The sequence below is a fragment of the Eufriesea mexicana genome, unplaced genomic scaffold (genome assembly GCF_001483705.2).
Source record: "Eufriesea mexicana isolate 0111107269 unplaced genomic scaffold, ASM148370v2 scaffold1532, whole genome shotgun sequence".
Taxonomy (NCBI): domain Eukaryota; kingdom Metazoa; phylum Arthropoda; class Insecta; order Hymenoptera; family Apidae; genus Eufriesea; species Eufriesea mexicana.
Genome location: NW_016909636.1, coordinates 578,510 through 598,564, shown reverse-complemented (window position 1 = coordinate 598,564; position 20,055 = coordinate 578,510). Strand labels below are relative to the sequence as shown.

The window sequence follows — 20,055 nt, the reverse complement described above, 5'->3', positions numbered from 1 at the left end:
TGAAATAAAACAGCAATTAGGATCTGGCTGCCAGAAGACCGTAACGGGTCTTCTGGGTCTGGGGTTTGTCCCAAGATGGGACGACGCATGACTTAATAATCCTGAACACGTAGAGATCTGAATATTACGTTTTAGCCCTGTTCTGATAGCATGAGCAGCTGTTTATATTTCCCGCGGGTGAGTGAAAACAATGATAAGCAAATCAAACGAATGTCGCACTCGAAATTAAAATAACTGACTATTTCAATACCTTTTGACACAGCGCGGTATGGTGATAGCGGAGGGACCACGCCACTTTATATCGATAAGCAAAAGCAGACGACTGTCAAACTTTGAAAGCCCACTAGCGCGAATGAGGTTAAGGAAACTTCCCCAAGCCCGCACACCGATCCTCAGCCTGACAGAACGACAGTGAGAGAGCTCCGCTCTGAGTCTTTGGACGCTATTGCAAGAATCGTGAATATATATATACCTCGTACGTGGGAAAATACGCCTCTTGAAATCAAGAACGACACCCATTCCCCCAAAAGACGCCATACCTAACCCTATTGACTACAGGCATATTCCGGTTTCCTCCGGTTTTCCCGGTTACGAATCCCCCCTCTGCGCTGGTTGACAAAGGATTCTCATCATGGATGTTGAATGACCGCCTTAATACAGCGAGAGTGGGGTCCTGCCTGCCGCACCCTATCCCTACATTCTACAAGATAAATCCAGCTATTATTAGACTCACAGCTGCTAGGAAGCTGGGCCATTCATTGGTGAGCGAACATCTGCAGCTGTATAGGTAGCTCTAGAACTCGAAGAGTACACTGCAGACAGAGCGCTGATAGAATCACCGGGCTAGGCCCAGTTCATCGACATTGTGTCTTGGATTATACGACTTAGACTAGGTTTTCCTTACAATGATAAATTGCAATCTACAATGTGATCCCAATAGCTCGTGAATGAATCTAGTGTATTTGTGTGTTTCATGGGCTACCCTCAACCAGGGGATTGCAAATTGCATCGGTCAACAAAGTGAATTCCTGGCTTAATGGTAGTGATAAGATTTTTGGTACGCTAGCTTTCATATCCCAAACTGCCACGTCGACAGCAATGTTTACCAGTCAACTGTGTTTAATGACTATTCCGTCATGGAAAAACAGCAGTATTTTGTGTCATGACGACTATATCTGTTACGCGTAAAATTTAGTTACCATTTGCTATTTAAATTGTGATTTTCGCGAAAACTAAAATATATTTGTAAATTTCAATTTGTTTAGAATCTATGGAAGTCAAGACAAAATAAAACAAACAAATATAAGGTATAAAAAATTTGAGATGGATTCGTGCATCCTCGAATGCGCTGGCTGGAACTGCTTATCAGTTTGTATAATCAATTTATGCATGTGCAACGATAATGTTTTTTAGATTAGTATTTGTACTATATTGGGGATGGAGATAGAAAAACCTACAAGGCAGTGGTGAAAGCAGAGACATATGGAGAAAACTGTCAAATGATAAAAAAAGAGTAGGCGGGACAAATTGGCAAAAGGCTTGGAACCAGACTAAGAAAACTAAAGAAGACTACACCATGTTTAGACGGTAAAGGAAAACTGACAGAGGCTGCCATTGACAAATTTGCCAGTTATTATGGCAGCGCTATAAGCAAAAAACAGTGACAATGTAGACAAAATAAGAAATGCAATTTGGGCCACATATTATAATAGAGCATCTACAAAGAAGAATCCACAACATAATCTGTGTCCCACAGGACCAGGCAGTTACTGTGAATATGAAAAAACCAAAGTATTGAAAGAAAAGTATAAATTCAAGCCAGGTTTTTCTCCTAAAATTTGTGATGTCATTAAACCCATTTACGAGGACCTGACCAGGCTGAGTTGTTAGAAAGATGTCTTGGGCCTTTTTTTCAAAATATGAAAGAAAGTTATAAACAAATGGTGTGGAAAATTGCTCAAAAATTCAACATGGGAAGCACCAACATTGTGGAAATTGCAGTAAATGTTGGTCTGTGTTTATTTAATGAGTCACACCTTAATAGGCATCCTTTATGAATTGGGTCTCACAATTGACAGTCACTGTAAAACAGAATGTCTCGATAGGGATGTTCAAAAAATTCAGCAGGCTGAAAAATGATCTCTTCAAGCCACCAGGGAGTATAGGATTGCTCTGAGGCATTCCAAACTTGATACTCAAGATCAGCAGAAACAAGAGGAAGGGCAGTTTTATGGACCTAGGATTGACTCTGACTGGTAAGCAAACATTTTTATCCACCAAATATTTAACTTTAATTTTCTTAGAATGTCGTTGTTTGCCATAGTGGGCAGCATAACAAAAGAACCAAAGTTATAATCACTGTGAAATTTTTTGAGCATGTGTCCAAGACATGTGGCTCTGGCACTAACCACTGACTGAGAACCTAAAATGTCAGAAAATTTTTCGAAAAAAATGTTTCTTAAGAAAAACTTCATGATTTTTTTATTAACTTGTTTGAAATTACCACATTTTTTCATCTTTTGCAGATTTTTTCTCTGCGCTGTATCGTGTCCACTATCAAGATCCGCGCTATTTTGCAGCTGGTTAAATCAAGATTTACTGCCGGACATTCCTGTTGTGATATTTTTTATCTGAATTTGTTTATATGTAGATTAAAGTTAAAAGTAAAGTGTGTGAAAAATTTGCACTGCTACCTTCCCCCAAACATTTTCTATGAATTTTTAAAGAAAGGCTATGATAAAGGCTATGTCATACTGTACTGCCCACCCTTAACATAACCATATTTGGGGATATCTAGGGGAAAGACCGAAAAACGTGTGCATAGTGGTGAAAACAGAACGGGTGTTAGAGATAAACGGCTTATACAAAGTCAAAATTGTGAGAAGCGATGAGGAGGATCGTTGAAGGAGATCGATAGTTGCCTTTGATGTGGGTTGTACGATAATTTGTCGACTTGTTATTTACTCATTTTACTAATTTTAGTAATTACAGTGAGACCCCACTTAACACTGTTTCAGTATTACGCGGTAGTACTCGTATTTGTTTTATATGTATGTAAATGAAGCGAGCATGCACCAACCATAAACAGTTCACTATGCAGCGACGGTGCACATTATGTATTAATGTTTCCGAAGATGAGAAGCAAAAGAACTTTCAACGGACTTTCCAAAAAAAATTTTAACCGGTATAACGGAAAGGTCGAAGGGCGCCGAACCCTTCCAACAAAAGAGCAAACAGTCTAATAAAGATCTTTGAAAAAGAAAGTGTGTTTGTGCGTGCCCGTTCCCTACTTTCTCTCTTATTTCTCACCCTTATTACAATATTACAATATGTGCTGTCAGATGGTCTTAAACAGTACTAATGTCATTCTTCTGATTCTTTGATTTGATTAAGATCATATTTTGATTGACTAACTAAAATATGATCTAGCCAGCTTCAGCTTGATTACGTGACTTAATACCACTGGATTATTTCTTATCGTTCATACTTAAAACCTTAAAGTAACGAACGACATCAAAAAATGAATTAAAAATACATGTTCCATATTGAATTAAGGAAGTACAGTAAGAACCAGCATTCGGTTGTGTATTTATCATATTTATGAATATATTGAAAAATTTTGAACATTTAGAAAAATTAAATAATTCGTTATTCTTTGTTTTATTTTACTTTTACACTGTTGTAATAAATTTACTTCTTTTACTGGAGGTTAAAGACAAAGGCAAGCAACAGAAACACATACAAATATTCGTATCAATTGATTGTAATTAAGAATCGAAAAATGATATTAATACTGCTCAAGGTCATCTAAAAATTATAGTGTTACAGATCGTTAAAATTGTCTCGATATCTAATACTTGATATAAACGTGATATAAAAGAGTACCAGAAAACTGGAATAATAGTGCACTCTTTTTCAGTGTGTATCTAAATTTCCAGGATTATTTTTCAGCAGAAAGACAATTAGTAGTCAAGTAACTCAAATAATCCCAAAGTATCAAATTTTGATGCAAAAGAGAATTATAAAATAACTTTGAAGATAAAGATAGAGTTATAACATAATATACATAATATAAATAGCAAAAAAAAATGTAAAATACAAATTATAATGGTCATGAAAATAACAAATAAAATAATAGCAAATTTATGCAAGCTGTTGCCAATCCTATATAGTTTTAACTTTGCATGAAAACAGCTATATTATGATACACAAGAATCTATGATTCTGCATGAATATTGTAATTGCACCAGAATATTCTTGATTAGAATTTTTTTTAATTATTGAACCACTACATAACTCAAGCATAATATTTTCATTTAAATGACATTATTGGTCATAAATTATGTCATTACTACATAATTCAGAATTTCAAGTCAAATAAACAAGAAATGGCGAAAGGTAATAAAACTAATACTTTTTAGATAACAGATACCTGCAAAAGTATTAATTAGTATTCAGTTCAGCACGTAATAATTGATTTTATCAACTTCAATAAGATTTAATACAAAATTTGCATATACTTGATCTAGAATTTATGTTTATATTTAAATTGTAATGGTATATACAGTGAATATGTACTTTACATTGTTTATTTTTTAGTCTCCACACGAGTAACTTGTAATTCTGATGTAACTTTTAGTTCTTTATGATACTTAATATTTAAAGTTAATAAAACACAAATAATTTTATATATTCGACTGTAAATATAATAAAACAAAAGACCATACTTATCTGTGCCAAGAGATTCTTCTAATACACTTTTCACATTGTTGCGTGCAATAAGACTATCAGCATATATTATAACATTTGGTGGTTTTACTCCTTCATGTGATAATTTCGCAGCTATTTCTGCCATGTAATTTCTGTAAGATAAAAATTTCAACAACTTTAAGAACTACTTAGTGACATAAGCATCTTATGTTTAAGCATAAACAAAGTATAAACTAGAACCTATCATTTAATATATTTTTTGTTGCAAAGCTCAGAGTATGTAACCTCCTTACCATTTTAATGTTATTTTCAATGTTATCAACTCAAAAATATAAAACTATAACATTAATAGTGGTCAAAGTTAAAAGTAAATATAACTATGAAATTTCAAATGCATAGCACAATATATTTGAAAATTACAAACATAGAATAAAATTGTATATTAGTATAACATTTGTTTATCTTTGAACATTGTAATTATACAGGTAAATGTACAAATGATGAAATAATAATTTTGAAGTGAAACTATGTAGCATTCACTTAGTTATAAAGATTAAGGTTTTTTAGTTATAACTATTCGAGAAGGTAGATGTTTGAAATTTTCTTTTCCCTCAACTCTCAATTTTAAAATATTTAAGGAACTAGAAAGTATGAAAATAAATTTTTTATTTCAAATTGTTTTTCTAAAATAAGCCTATTATTATCTAAAATTAGCTATCATTAAAAAAATTATTATTATGCTATATAATAATAGTTATTAAATGCATAATTCCCTCTTAATTTGTATGAAAAACAATATTCAGACACACATTATGGAACATAATATGATATGAATTTTTATATTTCTGAATTATTTTATATGTCAATGATTGTCTTTATGATAATCAGTAAAGCAACTGCAAAAACAGATATATCACAATATAATCATTACTGCAAGGAATGAACATAGAATTATATTATTCAATATTGATCTTTTATATTCTATTGGTGATACTAGCAAGATTGATCAAATTTTGTTGTTGTTGTTTGGTTCTGTTTTCACCAAAACGAAAAAGTAAAACTACTGTAAATATTTTATTATTTTTTTGTAAAAATTAGTGTTAGAACTAAACAATACTTATTATTGGAAAAACGTATGATCAAATCTTTTAACCTTTATTGTGCCGAACGATATATCGGTGTATAAACACGCGAAAGTGCCAACGATGTATTAGTAACCATTAATACTGAATAAATTATTTGTATGGGTAACAATAAGTAAATATTACGCCGAATAAAAATTAAATAACCGAATAATTATAAATGTTTATAATAATATTTGAATTGTATTTCAGTGTTATACTAGTTTTACGAATCGCTTATTTTGTAGCAGGTAATCCTTTTGATGCTTGCTACGCAACATGGGATTAGAATTTAGTTTTGTGTTTTGATATTAGAAATTTTATAACAAATAATTGAAAATGCAATATTTATGCTTAATACTACGTGTCCCACATTAAACTACGACAAAACGATTCTTTTTATTTATAAATAGTGTTTTTAAAGAAAACTGATTTTTCTATTTTTTTCCAATGATTTTGAATAAATATTATTAGTATGCTTCTCAACAAATATTGAAATACAATTGACATTAATTTATTCTCCCTTTATTTCGTAATACGATCCTTTTGAATTTTGTAAATATTATTCTTACTTTTTTTAAAATGATTGTTTTCAAACCTTACCAGATTACATCAAATTAGTTCGACATTCTTTGATTATGTACAATTCTTTCGGTCGATACTAAAATTATAAACAAATTGCACGGACCAAAAAAACGAACAATCCTGAGCGAAATTACATCACATGACTTTGTATGCCGGTTGGAAAGAACAAAAGACAGACGCATGTGACAAACTTTTCCTCACATCAATGCTGCCAACCCATTAAATTAAAAAATGTAGTTGTCTTTTTAACCAGTAGTAAACTATCAGTTAGACCAGTTATAAATTTACAAAATTCTATTAAAAAGAAAAAATACACAGTCGTTATACAATTACAATATCTAAATACAATCATAAATAAAAATATATCAATTTTTTTCCACATTATGCATTATTCAATATCATTTAACTTTGATTTATGGAATTTTTATTTGTGTCTAGCCATTTTAAAGATACAGCATATATCAGTAACGTGAGGCAATTTTATAATGAAGGCTTGAAATGAGCTAGTTTCAAGAATTATTGGAGAATATCAAGTAACGAGGAAAAATTATTTCAGGTAGGAAATATTCCATTGTACTAGACTGCTAAGTTTCCCTAATTTTAGCATGTCCTCCCTGCATAAATAAATTTTTATTTCTTTTTTTCCCATAAGAATTTACGCTTCGTAAATAATTACTTTTTAATGCAAAGAACAATTTGGGCTACTTGAAAATTATAAATAAATTTACATTTTGTATTTCTTTTATTTAAAAATTGTTAAAAATCTGAGAAAACGTCATTCTATTATTTAAAATTTATTCTATACCATATCAGGTTTATATTATAATAGGTTTAAAAACTGATATTAGAATAAATTATTAAATACATAATTTCCTATATTGTTTAATTTAATAAGTGTGAGAAGTTGGTCTAGATAATACTGTTCGACACGAATTTTGTTCTGTAACAACGACTACGTGTTCCTAGTAAGTTCCTAATAAGTTCCTAGTCCTGAACACGAATCCAAGATCCAAATTTTTCACCAGAGGGTCCGTGGCCTATATGCGGGAGTCGCTCGGCCCATGGCCTGTACGGTGCCCCAGATTGGGCAGCCACCTAGTGTTGAACTGACGGAGCTGTAACAAGCTTCGCAGTGTTGCAAGGTGGCTAGCCATTAGAATCATACGGAGTTATTTCACGATCTATGATGAGGTAGCAACACACCATGAGGAATTTCACGAAAAGCTAGCCAAAAGTCAATTATTCAAGTGTAAAACTTTGTTTTGCTACTATGGCACATTTGTTATATACATTTCAATGTATCAAACTCTGCACGAAATTTTGAAATATAATAACCAATTACTGAGGTATACATCAAATTTGACGAAATATGACTTACACTCTCCTTGTTAGTTAAAATATAAAATAACATAAGCGAGTGTTAATGAAAATTATCAATCCAATTATGCTTATCAAAACAATTATGCGTAAACAAAATTATTAAAAAGTCTTATTTTTATGTTTTCTAAAATTGTATTATTTTCACATGAAATAATACATCATGACGCTAAATATTCCATTCCGTGTTTAAATGAATTCTTTTAATTGTTAATAAATAATTTTTCTCTGCTTATGTACTGAAAATCCAAAATTTATGACAATTTCACTTTTTCGACAGCCAAAACATGTTGAATTAATTAAAATTTGTATAAATATATAAAATAGACAAAAATATATCTATGAAGGTACATGCATAATCCAGTACTTATTATTGGTTAAATTCAAAAGGATAAAAACTGTCAATTTCAAATTTCTAATTGCACATATGTAGGTCACAAGCAAAGTAAGATACAAATATTCTTTAAGAATTACAACTTTACTTATATGGTACTTACGTCGAACTTGTTTTAGATGATTCTGCTTTCAAACTTCTGTCATCACAAAAGATCGTTTTATCTTCTAAATTGTCGAAAGCATCGAGTGATTTACTAACAGAATGCGGAACACCTTGAATTTCAGTGGTATCGTCTGTAACCTCTGAGAGTTCATCTTGTAGTGACTGAGTTTCATGTTGAAGAATGTTTACTGACACTGGGGTAGAAACTTGACTTCTACTTTCGCTTCCTGAAACACACAAATTTACTTTTCTTAGATAAACGATTCATTTATTTACAGTTTATCTTTTATAAATTAACGAAATTCGTAAGGAGTAATATCTAACTATCAGTTAAAAAGAAACAGAAGACCGGTTTGGATTTAATAAGAGCAAAGTTTCGTTTACACTTTTAATCCGGTTTATTCTAACTGGCAATTGCGATAAATTGGATGGACACGAGACGAGACCGAGATAGACTAGACAGATACGAGACGAGACCGACATTAGTTCGCTAGCAACTAGCAACTGAACAGGTTAATATACAGCAAGTGGGAAACAATAGTCGAAAAAGAAAGGAAAAAAGACAAATAATCCTCGTCGAGGTCGATAGATCAATATTTTGCTTCTTACACGGTACCAATAATTCATCGCACAAAGCTCCTTGAGCATAGTCGAAAATACAGTTATCGGACAAAGCATAAGAAAGAAAAAAATCGTAACATAACACAAGTCGAAGGCTGTACCGAGTCGTTAAATCACGAATTTCGGATATGAAACTTCGAACATTCTATAAACATAAACCTCGAACAAATTTATACGTTAACCCTGTAGCGATCTCGAAAGATTGAGTTCGATGGCCAGTCGCAAAACCCCTGTGCCCAGGAATACGTGTCGCGGATCACGGTTCTAGAAAGATCAGAACTATTGAGAGCGTTCCGCGACGCGTGTCCCCTACGGAGACAAAAGACATAAAAAGGCATGGGCGCTCAGATATAAAAAGCGAGCTCCCAATTGCTTGAGCAGTTGTGAAGAAGCCGAATAACATCGATATAAAACACGATGAAAGACATAGAAACAAGTTTCTCTTCCAGAAACAATATTTGCACATGAGAATAATCGTCGTTTGATCACAGTTTTATGTAGGTCACGTAGTATGAAGTATAAGTATTACATTTCCGATCATTTTTAATAAAATAACCAATATTAGCCCTGAGAACGAAAGGATAACTCCATGGCACCAACCAGCATAGAATATAACAAAAAATTAAACCCGAAAACAATTTTTTAAATTCTTTTGCAATGAAATTAGACCGTTTATAACGTTTTATAAATTCATTTTGAGATAGAGCTTTAAAAAGAATAAGGCGTCATCGCATACGCAACGATATATCGACGTTGCCACTTTTCGCAAGTGTAACGCACGACGATATATCGTCGTCCGGCACTGAAAGGGTTAAGAAATATCTGTTTACAAAATTTTTATTTTACTATTGAATAATTGAAAATTCTATTCTTTGTCTGAGGTACTTTCATAATTCAAGTAATTTAGTGGATCTATTTTTTAAAACTCGTAGTAAAGGAAATTGAAATTCCACGTTATCGACATTTTCTCTAATAAATACATATTTTCGCTGATACCTATCGTTTCGTCTGACACCACACGTTGCATAACTTCGATGTCTGCGCCCGTTACAGCATTTTCTGGATACACTATTAATCCTGGAAGGTCCTTAACTTCAAGCGACTTGCATTCCTCGGATGCAATTTTGGCAGTGTTGCTTAGGGACTTTAATTTTTCTCTGTGCGTTTCCCATTCTATTTTGTCTATAAGTTCTCATAAAAATATATATGACAATTATTTTATGCTTCTTAACTTTAATTCTTAACCACTTGCGCTAGAAAGACGTGCCATGCACGTCGAGATGCTTTTGTTCCAAAATCGCCAGCGACGTGTACACCACGTCGATAGGCATTTATCGCAGAAATAAAAATGACGTGGGCTGCACGTCGGCTAACAACCAGATCGTTCATTTCTCGAGCTACAGTTCCAGAGTGCACGGCATCGCATAGTGTCACTGATATCTTGGAAATATTTCAGAATCGATACAGTATCTCGCGGCGTCAATGTAACACCTTCTGCGTGTTATATACTGTAGCGCACGGTACCGCAACCGTGAGTTTATTGGTAGCACAAGTGGTTAATTAATACATAACATAAATGTATATTTAATAAATTATACAATATAAAAAATACTATGCAGTAACAACCATAGTTCAATATATAAAACATTACACATTAGTATATTTTTATAATACTAGAATAATACATTATAAATGTTATAATACTACAGTGAGGGGTAAAACTGAATCTATAGTATGTGTTAATATTTCAACAGCAATAATGAACTTTCTCGCTTCAAAACAAAGACAGTGTTTCATTTAGCAAATTTTAAAAATTGAAACCCTGGTAGTTTCGTTAAAAAATTTTTTCAGGATCCAAATTACCACGAATCGAATCACTCGAATTTTCAGAAATCCCATAGAAGTTAATGTGTAATTTTTCGTTGCCAAGTGATTTCACTTGGAATAAGCTGGACTGTTTCATCGAACTTCGATCCTATTTGTTATAACTGCAAAAACCAGATAACATTTTACTTGTGTTTATTCATAATGACTAGTGTGCGTGTAAATAAAAATTCATTCGATGCATATTATACCATATTAACATTTTTAGTTACTATTATGTCGGTAATATACTCTACATTCAAAATATAATCACTTGAAAATGAAAAATTGCCCATTAATGGTTACGAAGTTTCTTCAAACTGTATATCTCAATGATTTAACCACTTGCGCTGGAAAGACGTGCCACGCACGTTGTGATGCTTTCGTCGCAGAATCGCCAACGACGTGGTATGCACGCCGTCAGGCAACTGTCACAGAAATACTAGACCCCGAAAAACATTTTTCAGTGAAACTACCAGTGTTTAAATTTTTACAATTTACAATTACAGGCTTTATCCTTTACATTGACTCCACGAATGTTATTGTACGATTTCTTCTCGCAAAGTTATGGCTGTTCAAATATCAACGTAGAATAGATTGAGTTTTGCTCTTCACTGTGCATAAAACATCAAAAATTATCTTTCCCACCTGTTAAACCGAAACGCTCTTGAGATTTTGATTACCCTTATAATTAGGAGTTGGAAATAGATGTCAAATTATGAACAAGAATTTTGTTCAACATTAACCAATAGTTGATCACTGAACCAACGAAAATCAAGTTCATCTGGAGTCGGCAATAATGTGAATAACATGAATAATGTGAATATTTGTAAGCAATATCAAATTTTTGTATTACAACGGAATATCTCCAAACGGTTTTTACACTTTTCATACTAAATGTTTGTTGTTATAAATGGTCGCTTATTATAGTGCGAACGTTTACTCGTTATACGTATCTTTTACATGCACAAAATTTGTAACAGTTATCACACAAATGTTATTACAAATATACTATTTACTATTATCAGCAACATGTAACTCGATAATCTGAAGAATTCATAATTACTCGTAATTATACAGGGTGTCCCAGCAACGATAGTACCATCAGGAAGGGGGTGATTAGTACACTTGCACTTAACTTTGGTTTAGATGGATAGATCATCAATACATCAGTATAGGTATTATAACCAGGCAGGGGGTGATTCTACGTGAAAAAACAAATCGAAAATAAAGAATAAAATTTTTTCATTCAAAGCTTTGTTTTCAAGAAAAACAATTTTGTATATTCACCAAGTGCACGTGTACTTAACTTTGGTTTAGGTGGCTAGATCACCGATATATCAGTATTGGGAAGGGAATAATTCTACATGAAAAAACAAATCGAAAATAACGAATAAAATTTTTTCGTTTGAAGCTTCGTTGTCGAGAAAATGGACTTTAAATATCCACCGAGTACGTGTGCACTTAACTTTGCCTAAGGCCGATAGGCCATCAGTATACCAGTGTATTTGATGAATATACAAAGTCAATTTTCTCGAAAATAAAACTTCAAATCAAAAAATTGTATTCTTTTCTTTTGCTTCATTTCTGCATGTAAAATCACCCCCTTCCCGGTTGTACGATCGTTTCTGGAACACCCTGTATTTGCTCAGTCTCATTTTCCCATATTTCGACTCATTTTTGACAACTTTCTCATCATTTCTCGGCAAAGTGATAAAAGAATTTTTTGTTCCTTGGAAGATGCTTTTATAAGTCCTGAAAGAACTTTTCATTTCCAGGTGATGCCAAAAATAGCCCTTTTTTAACATCCTCCTTTACTAATTGTAGATGAAAATGCATTGTAACGCCACCGAGTGAAAAAATTTGTATTCTTCTTACTATGAAAGAAATTGTTTCCAACAATTCTGATATTTCGTAGTTTAAGTATACAAATAGCCATAACGTTATAATATTAAAAAAAAAAAAAAGTCGAACATTGTCATGGCCAACTATGTTAGTCCAAACATTTAACTTCGAAACAACTAATTTTACATCATTAATAGACCGCAGAAACCAATGACAAAAAGATAATATGGACACATTCTCCTGACTTTATTTCATAATTCTGAATCGTATTTTATAAAATACTTTTTCTCTACTTCTACTTCATCACGACTTCTCGAAAAAAATTTTGTTGCGAAATTAGGTGTCCTTTGAATGTTTGCTTCTTTCTCTGCCACTACTAGTGAGTGTAAGTACAAATAATGAAGAAAAAAAGGAAGAATTTGTGAAACTTGTAGCGACCAAGTTCTCACCCTCGCCAATAGATGGGTTCCCATTTGAAGGAGGAATAGTCTGGTACATATGTAAGCACATGAAACCGTTTAACGCAAATTTGTACGAACTAAGCTTCAGAGCTTATTATTAGACAGCTTCTCCCAGTCCACATTCATCACCTTGATATAAAGTCGTCAACTGCGTGGCTTACTGGATAGTGTTAGTGATAGTATGTGATAGTGGGGAGTGTCCTTAATCTCTCCCTAAATTATCCTTGACTTTTAAATTAACCCTTTGCACTCAGCAATTTTTTCATTACAGAAAAATAGTAATTCGAAGGTTCTTTACCATGAAATCGACGATATTTTTAAAACGGTAAATAAGAAATCGTATACAAATTAAGACGTAGAATTATTTTACTTCGACATTCCTCGCATCGTTGGGTATGATATATTAATTGATATATATTAATATATTAATTAACATCCATCTCTAGAATCTGATTAAATGGCGACTGAAGGTCGCCTCTCGAGTGCAAAGGGTTAACAACAGTAGTGCAAGACTAAACAGTGTAGAGTGTCCTTCTTGTGAACGGAACTGATCTAACAGGACTGAGAGCAACTCCCTCTTAGAATTCAAATCCTTAAACTCTAAAAAAAGAAGAAAAAAAAGAAATTAAAATTAAGAAAATTTGAAGAAAAATATGCGTTACGTCACACTTTGCGAACAACCATTTGTAATTTCTATTTTGAAAATTTTGCAATATCCATTGGCGAAAATATTTTTGAGCATGTACCTTCAAGAAGTGAAATAAAAACGAAAACTTAATATTTTATAGGTTCTAAACTAGATACCCTCTTAAAAGAATTAAAAGATAATAATGAAATACAAATTATGCTATCCTCACGATCTCAACTATGCTGACTTAACAATTATTTTTTATAGGGCGATTTTGTAGTCGATATTAAAACATGTCCAATGACCTATAATACCTTGACCTCCAGATAACCTAAAAACGAAAAAATTAATTTTGTAATGTTTCAATAGGATACCAACTATAAGTACGTCTCATAGTGCGACGTTGTAAAAGAATAAGATTATGTCGGTCCACTTTTCATTGACGGCATCTTAAGTATACAAAAACACAAAGAATTCCTAACTGAGAAATTGTTTAAATCACAAAGAATGCAGTGCAAGCATTCCTTTATTATTTAAAAAAACGTATCAATGTAGACGGATAGTACTTTGAACACTTACAATAAAAAAAATAAGTTCCACCAGTTCTGTATCCTTTAATTGTCAACTCGTTTTTTACATTTTCGAGATTATCTCAAAGTTATAGTATTATAAGTCATTGAACTTGTTTTAATACCGACTATAACATTACACTATAAAAAAATAAATATTAATATGCCAAAAAGTGTCAATATACTTGAAAAAATCATTGGCATAACCTTGACAGAACTTTTTTGTCACCACCAAATGCACACTTTGAAACCATTCAAACACCACTTTATCAGTTTTTCCTAATTTTCATGATAATAGAAATTACGTAAATGTTCAAATTAAATGAATCTCCCTGTATATGTATGTATATGTATATGCATATATACACATGTGTATTTTTATGCGCATGTATAATCAGTAACTAATACTAAAAAAATGTCAATTATCAAAAGAAGGTAATTAATGAGAAGTCCACATTTAAAATATTAATTAACATTTTTATGTCACACGAATTAATAATAATTCAGTAATTATCAAATACAAAACTTTGACCAAACAAATAAACATATTCTTTAACATATTATTCAAATGTTTGTAAAACAAGAATAATACCAAGAATCAAATACTTTATATACAAAAATTTTATATTTCTCTATCTCAGAATATTAAAGTGTGAGCTGCTATTTATTTTTACACAATAAATTGTAATGTGCAAATATAATATATACTTCAGTAAAAAATAAAATTGTTTAAATATTTAATAATGCATTTAGTAATTTAAATTGTTATTAAAACATTAAAAATATTGAAACTTTTACAAATATAAAAAGATCATAAGACATGCATAATTAATTAGTACATAATATTGATTACACTGAAAAATTTCTTGAAGTTTTAATAAGTATGAATCAGAAAAATTACCACAGAGAGAAACTAAAATCTACACATTTAATTATATTACCTTAATACTAATCACAAACATCTACAATGTATCTCACAAACTCTATCTATCTAAATATCTTTGTTATTTCAAACAATAGGAGAAAATGTCACTTACAAAAGTTATGTTGTTTAAGGAAGTACTTACATAATATGATACAATAGAAGTCAACTTTGTTCTTTTAAATTGGACGTTCAAATTTTTACACTAGACTTTGATAAAATAATATACTCTGAGTATACGAAGTATTAAGAGATATTTGTTCTAAAACATATCATTTTTGAAATATTTTATTTTCTTCATTCTATTACTTGAATATGAAATATATCCAAAGATATGCATGTTACATGAAATATAAATAAACAGGAAATAATATCATAAAATGGCATTGTTATGTTTTCGTTATCTCCCAAATGGTATCTGTAAGTTTCTTGGTTACTAAACATAAGATGGGCAATATGAAAGTAAGAAAAATCCAATTATAGTTCAAAATTGGCCAACATGAAATCCATTTTCAATACCTTTTTCCTTCTAGGAAGCAATGAAAAAGAATTAAATACTTCAAAAGCTATAAGTTTTCGGATAAATGTACCTTAGTATTTCTACACTCAGAATACTTCTATATCTCATTTATGCCCTCACCTATAAAAATACCATTTATGCCATATTTTATATTTTCTTAAACTCCATAACTGTTGTAAATAATATTTTTTTATATTATTTAAAATAATAAAGATATGTAGGTAGATAGAGTTTGTAGGGCACACTATATATATCTAAGTTTATGTTATAACTTATATTTGTATTTAAAAATAAAAATATTTATATGTCCATTTTTATATTTTTTATTTCTGGTTATTAATTAAACGATGTTTTTGGCTATAAATTAAAAGATGTTAATAATACATAAAATAGTAATTAATTTATATCACAAACACATCTAAAAAATTATATATTAACTAATTGCAAAATAAATTATTCTAAATGTAATAATAATTTAATACTATTAGAAATATTAATTAGATAAAATTCTTACTTTTAGTGGGAGTAGCATTCAACGCATCATTATTATAAAAACAAGGCTTTCCTGTTACCAGGACAGCTGGAAAAATATAAAGATATTATGGCCCAAATATTTTAATAAACAGAATTAAAATCTATACATACTTTCTATTCGTTTCAGTAACAAGCCATTATTAACGTAACAATTCCCTTTCATTGCTGCAATAAAAAGTTTTGTGACCAAGTCTAAATCAGATTCTATAATTAAATTGATATTTCTATTTGCCGTCCACGTAATAATTAAACCGTAATCCTCGACCTAAAAGAACCAAGGTATTTAAGCTATAAAAACGTTATTGTATAACAGTTTTATCTATTATTAATTGATTGAACTTCAATACTAATACAAATTTTATGATCAATTTAAAGAATTTATTTTTAATTACTTTAAAGAAATATTATTACAATTATACTATATTGAGTGATACTGTCATGAATTGCAGGCATATTAAAATTATAAAAATTATATTATCAAAATTCTTCAATTACAAAACAATGTAATTATTAATCATTATTGTTACATAATTTTAAGCTAATACTAAGGTAAAATCTAAAATTAATGTAAAATTTCATATAAAAGTATAAAAATTATGAAATCTGTCAAGTACATAAGTTTTTATACATGTATATATTTTTATATGTAAATGTAAAATTTACAAAAATTAATAAATATTTCATTACATAAAAATAAGGCAATAACATATAATATCAATTTTCCTCGCGTGATATAATTGTTTAAAATTCAAAAAATAATTAGAATAAATAGATATAATACCTTTGTAGCATGTGTTACAGCAAGAGGATTATAGCTTTCAAGATCAACTTCAACGAGAATATAAAGTTTGTACTCTGATTGTAGTAAAGTTCCAATACAGTTATTTGTATGTAAAGGGAAAAATGTTTTTCCATAGTGGTATGTTAACCAACTTGAGATATCAACTTTTTGCTGGTAAAAATAGCAATCAGCTAAATAATAAATTATGTTTAAACTATAATAATTTCTTTATACTAACATTACTTAATACATACTTGAGGAAATATAGTGCATAATCTCATATCACCATAATACCATAATAATTCTTCTAGTCTAGCATCACTTTTATTCACACATAGACATGAAGTCATAAATTCATCATTTTCACAATCATTCACGGCAGATTTTGATTCTTAAAGTAATAAACAATATTAAGTTATCTATATCTTCTGATATGTCTTTCTACCTATATACATGTATATGTACTATATATATATTATATATTCAGAGTTTGTATCAAAATTAAATATGAATAGTATTTGTGCTTTATTTAAAAGGTAACATTCATCATAATAAAATCACTACAGTAGAAATAAGATGTGAAGAGAAATATAAATAACTTATAACTTAAATAATTATCATGATACAAATTCACAATGTAACGTAATAGTTTATTAGTACAGATAACAAGAAAAATTTTAACATAAAACAAAAATAAACTTTGAATATGAATAGAACTTAAAACATAAAATAAAAATGTAAATACTAACAGTATAATGTAATAAAATTTTCTACATTTTTTGTAACTTATTCATATAATAATTATTATATTTATCAAAACATTATTAATAATATCAGATTATTATAATATTTTTAAAATATAAGTATTATACATATTATTATACATAATATTATACATAAATTTGTAATTTTTAAAATTAATATAAAATGCATGTCTAATTGATGCAAATATGTGAATAACTTCTAATATAGATTGCATAAATGCATAAATATAATATAAATATACAATAAATAATCATAACAATAAGGAATAAAAGGAAAAATATGAAATATCATATTAAGCTATTAAAATTATACAATCTATCAAGAATGATATTTCTTAAGAATATCACTTATAAATTTAACAATATTTGAATATTGTGTAAAAAACTAAAATATTAAACATCATTCATGATTATAAGTCAAAGATATTTTAAAGCAGCAGATAAAAGCACTGGAAAGTATTGTGCTTTATTAAATCTAATTTCTTTTAACTATAAATGAATCTTAAAAAAGGACCTAAAAATTAATTGTATTAAGTTTTATACAAAAAATTTATGTAAAATATCTCATTCAATAGGATACTTTTATTCATGTGTTTAAGATATATATCAACATTAAGTTATATAATAAAAATATATTATAAATAATTCAATTGTACTATTATTAGATAAATTTATACAATTGTGTAAAAATATTTTAATAATTTTTATAACATTATTTCATATTTTGAAAATATAAATAATTTCTAAATTATATTAAAATTGCATAATTTATTAAAATTTATAGTACTACCAAATGTAAAGGTAAATGTTAATATATTACCTTCATATGAACCTAGTGTTTTGTTATAAAACATTATGGATGGATAAGAGGTTGCATTTCCTTGAAATAAACTACGTAAATGAGTTTTTAAAAATAAAATTCTTCTTGACTGAATTGAAGTTGCTATCATATAAAAAACTGTCAAGATCATGTTGATAAAATTATGTTTGAAATTTTAATAATTATATAACAGCTTGCACATAAATTCCTGAAACAATTAATGTATTCCTTATATTTTTATTGTAATATTTTACCAATTAAATTATGTTACAGTTAAATAATTTTGATAGATTTTGACATTTATATAACACAATAGCTAATTATTTATGCAAATATATAAATCAATATATTATTTGAAATTTGAAAATAAGATATAATTACAGTAAAAATATATTAATTAAATGATATGAACCAAATTTTGTTAATTTTTACTAACATTCATAAATTTCAAATATCATAATGTAAAGCAGCAATATAACAATAAAACTTACTACATAAATTCATAAAATTTATTAAAATTTATTTATTCATATATTTTTTAAATTGAACAAATAATTTATGTCATTTAAATAAAATGTAAAACATCAACAAATATAACCTAAAATATTATACATTAAAATGTTAAGAAAAGAATTTTCTAAAGGATATGACATATAATTAACAAAGGCAGTAATAACTAAATTTTTAGAAATATAGTTTATATTATAATCATCACTCTACAGTTAAAATGACTAAAATATTTATCAATGACCCATCTTTGGTTACTTACAAAAAGAATTTACGTCACATACCTATTTTCAAATGCTACTCTTTATTTAGGTAACTAATAACAACACGAGTAAATAACTTTAAATGTGTTTCACAACCACAAATTATGTACTACTATAAGAACATTATGCAAGATACATTAATTTATTGACGCTTATATAGAATGTAGTTCAACCGTTACGATTATCGACGTAGATGGCGTTGAAACAATGTTAGAAACAAATATGTATAAAAAGTAGTTTTTTTTACTGTGATGCAATTTTTATCTCATTTACAGTATTCCCTGTTTATCACATATCATTATATTAAACAATGTAATACGTATAATACATAAAGATATTAAATAATACAAGTTTATTTAAAAAAGAAACACTATAATTTTAAAATAACAAATTTTAATAGTTACCATTATATTGAAATCATTTGTATTTACTTTATATTTATTTAAATTGAGCTATTCGATTCTAAAATTTAATTTAAGATATGAAAATAACAAATTAATTTATACAAAGAGAAAAATATGTATTATAATATAAAAAAATAAATATTTACGAAAAAAATATAAATTTTTGCATTTTATTTTTTTTAGATTATTCCAGATGATATGAGAATATGTAGGTACATGTACAAAGTAATAGGTGTCGCTTGTATTCTGTATAATATTTAT

At 29.2% G+C, this 20,055-nt stretch overlaps 2 protein-coding genes across 2 annotated transcripts; one reads left to right on the top strand and one right to left on the bottom strand.

Moving 5' to 3' along the window:
* Nucleotides 1-1,650: 1,650 nt before the first annotated feature.
* LOC108548300 (uncharacterized) lies at nucleotides 1,651-3,227 on the top strand (the record flags this gene model as incomplete). The annotated part of the gene is given in 3 exon segments (XM_017901165.1): nucleotides 1,651-1,870; nucleotides 1,873-2,255; nucleotides 2,526-3,227. Coding segments are annotated over 2 exon segments (405 nt in total), but the record flags the coding sequence as incomplete, so codon positions are not given.
* Nucleotides 2,229-18,771, bottom strand: LOC108548299 (uncharacterized). The gene is made up of 9 exons (XM_017901164.1): nucleotides 18,621-18,771; nucleotides 17,291-17,427; nucleotides 17,037-17,207; nucleotides 16,367-16,520; nucleotides 16,236-16,301; nucleotides 9,910-10,095; nucleotides 8,291-8,519; nucleotides 4,723-4,862; nucleotides 2,229-2,422 (listed from the first exon to the last, which is right to left on the bottom strand). The coding sequence occupies exons 1-9, from the start codon at nucleotides 18,769-18,771 to the stop codon at nucleotides 2,229-2,231; spliced, it is 1,428 nt and encodes a 475-aa protein (XP_017756653.1).
* Between the last annotated feature and the right edge of the window lie 1,284 nt (nucleotides 18,772-20,055).

Excerpts from the sequence above, each read along its gene's own strand:
- LOC108548299 (XM_017901164.1), bottom strand. The coding sequence starts at position 18,771 with ATGATCTTGACAGTTTTTTATATGATAGCAACTTCAATTCAGTCAAGA. Across the intron at positions 17,428-18,620 it reads AACACTAGGTTCATATGAAG|AATCAAAATCTGCCGTGAAT; the intron begins GTAATATATTAA and ends TATTACTTTAAG. Across the intron at positions 10,096-16,235 it reads GAATGCTACTCCCACTAAAA|ACAAAATAGAATGGGAAACG; the intron begins GTAAGAATTTTA and ends GAGAACTTATAG.